The sequence below is a fragment of the Oncorhynchus mykiss genome, chromosome 6 (assembly GCF_057628025.1).
Source record: "Oncorhynchus mykiss isolate SJ-2025 chromosome 6, ASM5762802v1, whole genome shotgun sequence".
NCBI lineage: Eukaryota > Metazoa > Chordata > Actinopteri > Salmoniformes > Salmonidae > Oncorhynchus > Oncorhynchus mykiss.
The window spans coordinates 83,425,051-83,437,531 of NC_143027.1; the positions used below are offsets into that span (position 1 = coordinate 83,425,051).

Consider the following 12,481-nt stretch of genomic DNA (forward strand, 5'->3'; position numbering starts at 1 on the left):
GCTTTCTGAAAGTTTGAACTGAACTGCACACACACGCGGTCAAGCAAATACCACGGAGAACACACACACGCAGGGACACTCGTCATGCACATACACAGTCTGACCCTAACACACACACAGATGGATGGACAGAGCTGAACGTTTAAGCTTGCATACATATACCCACACCCAGAAACACACACGAGTGCTGAATTACGGTCAGGATGAGTGGCGTGTCTGAGACTGCTGTGGTCAGTAGACCCTTGACTACCGTGAAGCGACACAAGAGTGTCAGGAAGAACTCCAGGCGGATTTACTCATCTTATCAAGACAACCAGCCAGGGTGAGTTCTACAATCTTAGAAAAAAGGTGTTACCTTGAACCTAACAGGGTTATTCCGCTGTCCCCATAGGACGACCCTTTGAAGATCCCTTTTTGGTTCCAGGTAGAACCCATTTGGATTCCATTTAGAATACTTTCCACAGAGGGCTCTACATGGAACCCAAAAGGGTTCTACCTGGAATCAAAAAGGGTTCTCCTACGGGACAGCCGATAAACCCTATTGGAACCCTTTATTCCATTTTGTACTATTCTATTCATGTTGATATTAAATTATGCTTTCCATGTGCCAAATGAATATGCATTGTGTGGACAGAGGACATTATTATTTCTCAGTTTTTGACCTCAACTCCAAAGCATCCTTTTTTATGACTTGCAAAAGTGTAATTTACATGTATACATGGAAACTGTTGTAGTATAAATGTATCCTCATCCAGGTTGTCAAACAGGTTAGTGATTGATTGACTGAATGTATTTGATAATTAAGGTAGAAGGCTCCAGCAGGAGACAACATTACATATATAATACAATATGGATGATAAAACCCAATACAGCCCAAGGGCTTGTTGTCATTCTGGTCCTGGTATTATTTCTGATGTATTCATGTATTTGTCGGGGACCATGTACAACATGCCATTGCACCAGATTGAGCTAGATTGCTCATTTTCATCTGTAGTCCCTGGGCAGAAAACAATCAACATCAATACAATGCTACAATATAACACACTATTCAAATATATATACAGTACCAGGCAAAAGTTTGGATACACCTACTCATTCCTGGGTTTTACTATTTTCTACATGGTATAATAATAGTGAAGATATCAAAACTATGAATCAACACATATGGAATCATGTACTGTAGTAACCAGAAAAGTGTTAAACAAATCCAAATATATTTTATATTTGAGATTCTTCAAAGTAGCCACCCTTTGTCTTGATGACAGCTTTACACATTCTCTCAACCAGCTTCATGAGGTAGTCACCTGGAATTCATTACAATTAACAGCTGCTTTAATTTGTGGAATTTCTTTCCTTCCTAATGCGTTTGAGACAATCAGTTGTGTTGTGACAAGGTAGGGGTATTATACAGAAGATAGCCCCATTTGGTAAAAGACCAAGTCCATATTATGGCAAGAACAGCTCAAATAAGCAAAGAGAAATGACAGTCCATCAGTACTTCAAGACATGAAGGTCAGTCAATCTGGGAAATTTCTGTAATTTTCTGTTTCCTCAAGTGCAATCACAAAAATATCAAGCTCTATGATAAACTGGCTCTCATGAGGACTGCCACAGAAAGGAAGACCCAGAGTTACCTCTGCTGCAGAGGATAAGTTCATTTGAGTTACCAGCCTCAGATTGCAGCCCAAAAAAATGCTTCACGGAGTTCAAGTAACAGACACATCTCAACATCAACTGTTCAGAGGAGACTGTGTTCTGTGTTAATCAGGCCTTCATGGTTGAATTGCTGCAAAGAAACATCTACTAAAGGACACCCAATAAGAAGAAGATACTTGCTTTGGCCAAGAAACACGAGCAATGTTCATTAGACCGGTGGAAATCTGTCCTTTGGTCTGTGGAGTCCAAATTGGAAATGTGGGTTCAAATCGCTGTCTTTGTGAGACTCAGAGTAGGTGAACGGATGATCTCTGCATGTGTATTGGATGGAGGAGGAGGTGTGATGGTGTGGGGGTGCTTTGCTGGTGACACTGTCTGATTTATTTAGAATTCAAGTCACACTTAACCAGCATGTTTACCACAGCATTATGCAGCAATACGCCATCCCATCTGTTTTATGCTTAGTGGGACTGTCATTTTTTTTTCAACAGGATAATGACCAAAAAAATACCTCCAGACTGTGTAAGGGCTATTTGACCAAGAAGGAGAGCGATGGAGTGCTGCATCAGGTGACCTGGCCTCCACAATCACCTGATCTCAAACCAATTGAGATGGTTTGGGATTAGTTGGACCTCAGAGTGAAGGAAAAGCAGCCAACAAGTGCTCAGCATATGTGGGAACTCCTTCAAGACTGTTTGAAAAGCGTTCCTCATGAAACTGGTTGAGAAAATGACTAAAGTATGTGCAAAGCTGTCATCAAGGCAAAGGGTGGCTACTTTGAAGAATCTAAAATAGGAAATAGGAAATATATTTTGATTTGTTTAACACTTTTTTTGGTTACTACATGATATGTGTTATTTCATAGTTTTGATGTCTTCACTATTAATCTACAACATAGAACATACAACAAAAAATAAAGAAACAACCTAGAATGAGTTTTGACTGGTACTGTACATACATACAACAATAGACATTCTAGTTATAATATTACAAAAGAGTTTAAATGTCCCTTTTTCCTACACATGTCCACATGGCTGGTTTGCCTTTAGCCACTTCTCCAGGTTTGTCTTGAAGCTGGCAGAAGTACTGCACTCTGTCACACTGGTTGGCAGGGGGTTCCATAATCCAGACGCTCCGACTGAGGAAGTTGTCTGGACAAATGTAGTGGATCTAAACTGAGCTGAGCAGTCTCCTCTGGTTGAAGCTCTTGTCCTCCTGGTATTGTCTTTGCAATATGCAACAAAGAGGAGGTGGGGCAAGGTCATGAGTGATCTTAATCATCAGAGGCATAAGAACTTGTCAAATCTCAGTAGGTTATATTTCTTAATGATATTGCAGTGGTCATTTTTTCCCTAGCACTTTCAGAGTTTGTTTTTAGAGCTTTTGAAGTGTTTTCATTGATGTGATATTATCTTGTGACCAGGTTGTGACCAGTGGTCAGGGCCGTTTTCTTTGTTCATGAACGTGGCCTTATTTCTCTTACAGCATATTGGATGACTCTCATTCATATTCCATTCACCCAGTTAAATGTAACAGCGATAGGTTTAGGCTACTACATGATACTCAAATTTTCCCTATGCCTATCATGTGGTTGCTACAACCTAGCCTATGAATGAAAGTTTACAACGTAGGTGCACACAGGTCGAGAGACACATTTAAGGTGACTGGTGAGAGTCTAGTGACATCACAAGATGGGAAACGGAACCATGTTTCCGTAATCCAACCAGTTGAAAATATGCTTTGGGATTTAATGAATATGATGTCAGTTCAGTTGGCGTCTGAGACATGATTACTGATGATAGGACGACATAAACTGTTGGAAAATCTACACATTCTAGTTATCAGATTCACATGGAATTGTTGTGCAATTTAAATGTTTAAATATGAAACTATTTGTGAAAAGGTCAAATGTAATTTTTAGCTTCTTAATGAAAGAACGGTTTGTCAGAAGAACACCCTTCTGCTCACTCAGAGGCCCCGCCGAAGTGAACAGACATGGGTTGTAAACTATGAAACACGGCTCTCTCCCCCAATCCCATATAACCCCCTGGACGAAAATGTAACTTCCTGTTCCAAGGACGTGCGGACTGGCAGTCCCCCCGTTGAAAGGACAAAGACCACCTACAGAACGAAGCCAACATCAGCAAGAACCTAACGCAATTGGCATCGAATTTCAATGTGAAGGTGACGACCTACACCCTGGAAGGATGAATTTCGACTATACCAGCCAGAATATAGCATGAGCTTAAAAGTATGGCAACTTGGTGTGAACTTTGAACTCTTATTCACTCCAGAGGTGATACCTCCTAGGCTTTGAGTTAGCAGCAGCCGCTGTAAATGTGGGCTAGGAAAGGACGGATGATGTATCCAATCTGACACACACAACAATACCACAAAGTAACCGTTCTACCACCAGACATGCTTCAAAGGACAACCTGGCCTACCATCTACGACCAACCTACCGAAGCGCAGCTCAGAGTAAATATTAATTGAATTTACCTTTTTCAAATGGGCGGTAATTTAGAATGCATAAGATACTGTATTTACGATAGCATAGCGTCTCCCTTTGTTACTCAGTCTTCCCGCTCTTTCATTCAAATCCAACCCCCTCTCTTTGTGTAACCAGCTGTCTTATCTGTTCCGTCCACCAGGGACGTTTTCTTTATGACATAATTTGTAATCAATGTATGATCCATTCTGTGTAGATGTAATTCTGTGCGATTATTTAAGTATTTAGTCAATAAATAATTAAACCAAATTTTGTATTGCTGATTCAACATTTTAGCCAGGGTTTTTGAAGATAACCAAGAATTTATAACTTTCAGATGAGACTGAATAAAGTGATGATTAAATATTGACTGCTATTGATGTAAAAGATTACTGACAGCATGTCAGTTCATGCTGCAATAGGCTGATAGGCTGATAGGCTGGAGGACGTCATCCGGAAGTTGTCATAATTTCTGTGTAAGTCTATGGAAGGCGGTGAGAAGCATGAGCCTCCTAGGTTTTGTATTGATGTGAATATACACAGAGGAGGACGGAAGCTAGCTGTCCTCTGGCTACACCATGGTGCTACCCTACAGAGTGCTGTTGAGGCTACTGTAGACCTTAGCAAAATAGTTATTTGGTGACCTGATTATATTTTGTATAGTTTTATCTAAAAAGGATAACTTTTTAAATGTTTTACAATTTACATTTTTATGAAATTCCCTCAGGCTGATGGTCTGAGGGAATTTACATGCAGACAGTTTTTGTTATGTTCAATGTTAGACATGAATAGTCCAACCAGTCAGCTATTTTGTTCGTTGCTGTTGTAATTTTAAGAGCCGGCTGTTGCTTTGTCTTGACATGTACATACAGTAGAAGACTGTATCGTCTGCATACATCTGCATTGATGTATATACTAAATTAAAGTGGGCACAAAATGGATCCTTGAGGGACCCCGACAGAGCAGTGAGCGGATGTTGAAAGTTAGATTTTTGGTGCATTGTTTTCTTTTGGTTAGACAGGATTCCATCCATCTGTTTGTGTGTGCTGATAGTTTGTGGGTTGACAGTTTGGATAGCAGCACATTGTGGTTCACTGTGTCGAATGCTTTCTTTAAATCCAGGAAAACAGCTGTCACAACTCAACCTTTGGCAAATTTGGACATTATTTCCTTGACAAATAAGCAGTTTGCCATTTCGGTTTAATGATGTGTCCTGAAACCAAACTGCATTGGATGGAGAGGAGAGTGACCTGAGTTTAGGTGGGCTATTAGTTGGTTGGCCACCACCTCTTCTACCACCTTGGATATGATTGGGAGAATGCAGATGGGCCTATATTTGGCCACATCAGTTGGATCTCCAGCCTTGAAGATTGGTGTTATGACAGCAGATTTCCAGTCGTCAGGGAACACTGCTTCTATAATTGACAGATTGACCAGACGAGTGACTGGAGAGCACAGGGTACTGGAGTTTTCTTCAGGAGGACGGAGTCATACACATCCTGTGACTGAGTATTTAAGATTTTCATTATCTCCCGCTCAAGCTGAATATTTATATTGTAGGAGTTAAATTATCTACCCAACCATTCCTCCTATACATTTTCATGTCATTCAGTATCCTCACTTTGATAATTAAGTTCATGTGTATGACTTAAACAAATAGTGATTCAATCTTGTTTTAGGTTCACTGCATTTTTAAATGAAAAATAAACCGTGTGGATTACGTTGATATTTTAATGTAGGGACTGTGTACATTCACTTTTTGTGTGTGTGTTTGGTGCATGCCTGCTTCTGGTGCAGGTGGGCATGTGTGTGTGTGTGTGTCATGTTATGAACTCTTACCATTTGCCTTGCTTGTGAGGAAATTGACTTTACAAGAAAAAAGCAACTATCAACATCCTGCTTCTTTGAGTCTGTCTTCACTCACACAGCAGAGCACAGCTGTCCATCAAGATAACATGTTGACCCCTCTCCTTCTGTCCCATTGCAGCCAATCAGATGAGGAGGGCAAGGAGGATGAGCATGCGGACAGCAACGACCCAGAGCAGATGTTCCAGAACATCCAGTTTCAGAAGGAGATCATCGCCAACATACGCACCCGAGCCTGGCCTATGAGACGCAAGCTCAAAGCCCTCAAGTAAGGCACTTAGATGCACACATACTGAATTGAGTAGACACACATGTACACACCATCACCAACATGCACACCCGAGCTCAGCCCATGAGACACAAACTCAAATCTCTGAAGTAAATCATACACACACTGTAAAGCCCACACACTGCTGTATTGCTTAATGAAAGTGGTCCTAAAAAATGGTGTTGTGTGTTATGGTATTGTCCAGCCTCGGAGTACTCAAGCCTGTGTTATGGTGTTGTCCAGCACCGGAGTACTCAAGCCTGTGTTATGGTATTGTCCAGCACCGGAGTACTCAAGCCTGTGTTATGGTATTGTCCAGCACCGGAGTACTCAAGCCTGTGTTATGGTATTGTCCAGCACCGGAGTACTCAAGCCTGTGTTATGGTATTGTCCAGCACCGGAGTACTCAAGCCTGTGTTATGGTATTGTCCAGCACCGGAGTACTCAAGCCTGTGTTATGGTGTTGTCCAGCACCGGAGTACTCAAGCCTGTGTTATGGTATTGTCCAGCACCGGAGTACTCAAGCCTGTGTTATGGTATTGTCCAGCACCGGAGTACTCAAGCCTGTGTTATGGTATTGTCCAGCACCGGAGTACTCAAGCCTGTGTTATGGTATTGTCCAGCACCGGAGTACTCAAGCCTGTGTTATGGTGTTGTCCAGCACCGGAGTACTCAAGCCTGTGTTATGGTATTGTCCAGCACCGGAGTACTCAAGCCTGTGTTATGGTGTTGTCCAGCACCGGAGTACTCAAGCCTGTGTTATGGTATTTTCCAGCACCGGAGTACTCAAGCCTGTGTTATGGTATTGTCCAGCACCGGAGTACTCAAGCCTGTGTTATGGTGTTGTCCAGCACCGGAGTACTCAAGCCTGTGTTATGGTATTGTCCACCACTGCAGTACTCAAGCCTGTGTTATGGTATTGTCCTTCACCACAGTACTCCAGCCTAGAGAGTGAGGTGACAAAAAACATTCCAGCTATTCATACATAAATTAAACACCTCCGCAGAAGAACAGTAGGCCTTTTAAATTGCATTGTTTTTGTGATTAAAGAAAATAATCAAATGAATTAGAAAATGGGGCTTACCCAAGAAAAAATGTTCCAATAACTACTACTAACTAATTCATGGTAAAATGTATAAAAGTTATAATTCTAATTCAAGGTAACAGGTCCAATAGTTATAATACTAATTCAAGGTAACAGGTCCAATAGTTATAATTCTAATCCAAGGTAACAGGTCCAATAGTTATAATACTAATTCAAGGTAACAGGTCCAATAGTTATAATACTAATTCAAGGTAACAGGTCCAATAGTTATAATACTAATTCAAGGTAACAGGTCCAATAGTTCTAATTCTAATTCAAGGTAACAGGTCCAATAGTTATAATACTAATTCAAGGTAACAGGTCCAATAGTTATAATTCTAATTCAAGGTAACAGGTCCAATAGTTATAATACTAATTCAAGGTAACAGGTCCAATAGTTATAATTCTAATTCAAGGTAACAGGTCCAATAGTTATAATTCTAATTCAAGGTAACAGGTCCAATAATTATAATACTAATTCAAGGTAACAGGTCCAATAGTTCTAATTCTAATTCAAGGTAACAGGTCCAATAGTTATAATACTAATTCAAGGTAACAGGTCCAATAGTTATAATTCTAATTCAAGGTAACAGGTCCAATAGTTATAATACTAATTCAAGGTAACAGGTCCAATAGTTATAATACTAATTCATGGTAACAGGTGTTGGAGCTCAAAATAACCAAGGCAGAGATTTAGGTACAGCATCTTAGAACTCTCCAAAATGGCACCCTATTCCATATTTAGTGCACAATTTTTTACCAGGGCATATAGGGTTCTGGTCAAAACTATTGCACTATGTAGGGCAGAGGGGGCCATTGGGGACGCAACCTTAGGTTTAATTCCTTAAGATGGACAGGACAGGTATACAAATGGATTTATCACAAGATGCATTTGACCACAGTATAAGAAACCCTATGCATAGTCAAGTGCACGTTTTGTTCCCTCTTCGCTGTTGTTTTCCCCCCTGCAGTCTGGTTATCCAAACCCATTAACATGCCAGATAGGGGAAACATGTAAACACTAGCTCTTCATTAACACCTGAGAGCTCATAAATGGTGAAAAGGCGCTAACTCTCTGTCGCTAATGGGCGGAGGAGCCATCGGAATGTAAAGCATGAGGCGAAGTAAATAACGATTAACATCTGCCTCTCCCGGGCTCCTCACTCCCTCGCCACGTTAATGGCTCCTCCCACAGAAAATAAACCAAATTAGCGGAGTAATTATTTCATCAGCTGTTAGTTCGCCTGGTTCCTATTTTTACTGGGGTCGGAACCTCTAGTCCCACACACACATTGATTATACAAACACCATGCATGTAGAGGGACACACCTGATACCTTTGTGTTTGTCTCCTGTTCTGGGGGTTTAGGATGCTGTTAAATTCAAATCGGAATCCAGATGTCTCCTGACAACACAGATTAGACATTTGGACCTTGTCCAGATACCTATACCTATGTCCTAAATAGTAAGCATTTTAGGTTTGCAAATATTTAAGTCTTATAGTATGTCAAAATGATCAGGTTTAGTATGCTTTAAATGCCAGGATGTCATAGTCATTTAGACTTTTTATATAGTATTCTTTTGCTACTCACTATTGAGGAAGAGAATTGTATTTGTAGACCCACGTGTGTTTGACATCAGCTGATAATTGGATAAGGGGATGGGTTGTGTCCCTCTTGACACAAACTGGTTGAATCAACGTTGTTTCAACATCATTTGTCAATATACACTACCGGTCAAAGGTTTTAGAATACCTACTCATTCAAGGGTTTTTCTTTATTTTGGCTATTCTCTACATTGTACAATAATACAATAATACTTTGCCTGGTTCTGTATTGTGACGTGGAATCTACATAGAAAATACATTGGATTTGAAAAACGTTATCTTCGTAAAGTGTTTTGAGGGTGAAATTTCAACCATAGGGTTATGTCATTATGGTAACCAATTTTCAACATAGATAACCTTCTATAAAATATGTTGAATTTTTACCTTTAAAACAATGTCAGATCTTCAATGTTATATCCACTTTCAGAAAACAAACAACAGTCTGGGCAGCACTTCCTACTGGAGAGTTGATCTATCTACAGCTACCCTTTGGTCTCTTTCCCAGGGTTTTAACCAAGCCCAGCCCTGCTTAGCTATGATGTTTGTCACTGACTATTACCAATGTGCTATTGTGACAATGATTGTTGAGATCTCCACTTAGATTCACCGTTGCTATGGAAGTCATTCCAAAGGGGAAGGTTTAACAGAGCAAAGTGACCATACTGTATCACTCACGTATCATCAATGAGGCTATTTAAGCCTGTATAGCATTTTCAAAGTCCTCAACGACAATAGAACAACAGGCCTGGGGTTTCTGGATGAATTGAATGGATTGAAATACAGTAAATAGCCTATTAAATTGTCTACAAGTTAGATCCACGTCTCCAACTCAACCAAAAATAAAAGTTAAAGAACGGGATTAAGCCAGTGGCTCAGATGGAACTATCCAAGCAGCAGATACATCTTTTTTAAATGTTAATATTTTGTTGCGTTGTCAGGCAAACACAATTCAATATTCATTTTTTAATACAGTAAATAGCCTAAAGTCACTCTTTTTTATAACCAAACATAGATGTGATTTGACTACAGCCGTTTACAGTATTTTTCTCAAAGAGCATCACTTCAGGAGAACGAGAGAGTGAGCGAGCGAGAGAGAGCGAGAGAGATGTGCTGAGTAGGTTCTAGCCATAGCAGGTTTTATATGGGTGGTTTGTTATTACTGCTCTAGGCTTTATGACCGTCACACGGATGAGATGCAAGCCTGCGTTTTACGTCCTCAGTAATCTCTGGGTGAATACTGCTGATTACACACCCTGCAAAAACACCTCATATTTTACACTGCAAATCACTGGTTCATACCCCCGTTTTCACCTGTTTTGCTTGTTGTGAACTTCCTGTCCCCGTTTATCTCGAAGTTCATTTGATTTGTTTTGAAATGGCACACTCAACTTTTTTTTGGTATTAAATATGTATATTTTATATTTCCAGTGCATTTTATTTATCTAGGTATTTAAACAGCTATATCTTTTAATAGGGACACCTGTACCAATGCAGCAATCAGACAGTCGTTACAAACATAAATGATATCAACCATGGAGTTTATCCTAGTAGTAGTACCATAACATACAGGATATCAACCATAGAGTTATCTTAGTAGTAGTACCATAACATACAGGTTATCAACCATAGAGTTATCTTAGTAGTAGTACCATAACATACAAGATATCAACCATAGAGTTATCTTAGTAGTAGTACCATAACATACAGGTTATCAACCATAGAGTTATCTTAGTAGTAGTACCATAACATACAGGTTATCAACCATAGAGTTTATCCTAGTAGTACCATAACATACAGGATATCAACCATAGAGTTATCCTAGTAGTACCATAACATACAGGTTATCAACCATAGAGTTATCTTAGTAGTAGTACCATACCATACAGGTTATCAACCATAGAGTTATCTTAGTAGTAGTACCATAACATACAAGATATCAACCATAGAGTTATCTTAGTAGCACCATGACATACAGGATATCAACCATAGAGTTTATCTTAGTAGTTCCATAACATACAGGATATCAACCATAGAGTTATCTTAGTAGCACCATGACATACAGGATATCAACCATAGAGTTTATCTTAGTAGCACCATGACATACAGGATATCAACCATAGAGTTTATCCTAGTAGTAGTACCATAACATACAGGATATCAACCATAGAGTTTATCTTAGTAGCACCATGACATACAGGATATCAACCATAGAGTTTATCTTAGTAGCACCATGACATACAGGATATCAACCATAGAGTTTATCCTAGTAGTAGTACCATAACATACAGGATATCAACCATAGAGTTTATCTTAGTAGTACCATAACATACAGGATATCAACCATAGAGTTTATCTTAGTAGCACCATGACATACAGGATATCAACCATAGAGTTTATCTTAGTAGTAGTACCATAACATACAGGATATCAACCATAGAGTTATCTTAGTAGCACCATGACATACAGGATATCAACCATAGAGTTTATCTTAGTAGTAGTACCATAACATACAGGATATCAACCATAGAGTTATCTTAGTAGCACCATGACATACAGGATATCAACCATAGAGTTTATCTTAGTAGCACCATGACATACAGGATATCAACCATAGAGTTTATCCTAGTAGTAGTACCATAACATACAGGATATCAACCATAGAGTTATCTTAGTAGCACCATGACATACAGGATATCAACCATAGAGTTTATCCTAGTAGTAGTACCATAACATACAGGATATCAACCATAGAGTTATCTTAGTAGCACCATGACATACAGGATATCAACCATAGAGTTTATCTTAGTAGCACCATGACATACAGGATATCAACCATAGAGTTTATCCTAGTAGTAGTACCATAACATACAGGATATCAACCATAGAGTTTATCTTAGTAGTACCATAACATACAGGATATCAACAATACATTTTATCCTAGTAGTAGTACCATAAGCAAGTTGAAAGATGAAAAGAGTGTGCAGGCCCAATGGTCTGGTGATATAGGCACAAGTACGAAACCATGGAAACCAGAATTCCGTTACCGTCCGTCTCCACCCTTCCCGCTTTGGCTCTTTTTATTTAGTCTCCTCCTCTCTTTCTAAAATATATTTTTTAATCTGCTCTAAACCATTTTTATTTAAGATGTATAATTTCAGAGGAGCACATGAGTCTGTGAAAAGCCTGTTGAGAGTAGGCATCGTTGATTAGAGCAAGTGCCACAGACATCTGAACTACCCCAGTGATGGGTTGAGAACCACAGTAGGAATACTCTACTCCCACGCACAGTAAAGCTGAACTAGGACCAGTGATGGGTTGAGAACCACAGTAGGAATACTCTACTCCCACGCACAGTAAAGCTGAACTAGGACCAGTGATGGGTTGAGAACCACAGTAGGAATACTCTACTCCCACGCACAGTAAAGCTGAACTAGGACCAGTGATGGGTTGAGAACCACAGTAGGAATACTCTACTCCCACGCACAGTAAAGCTGAACTAGGACCAGTTTGTGAA

At 39.7% G+C, this 12,481-nt stretch overlaps 1 protein-coding gene across 1 annotated transcript in view; it reads left to right on the forward strand.

Annotated features, from left to right (window-relative positions):
• Positions 1 to 203: 203 nt before the first annotated feature.
• The window catches only part of LOC149983131 (transmembrane channel-like protein 3), a 32,257-nt gene continuing 19,979 nt past the window's right edge, over positions 204 to 12,481 (forward strand). The window contains exons 1-2 of the mRNA XM_090239463.1: positions 204 to 322; positions 6,132 to 6,278. Of these exons, the coding sequence (XP_090095589.1) occupies positions 204 to 322; positions 6,132 to 6,278 (266 nt within the window). The remainder of the gene's footprint in view (positions 323 to 6,131; positions 6,279 to 12,481) is intronic.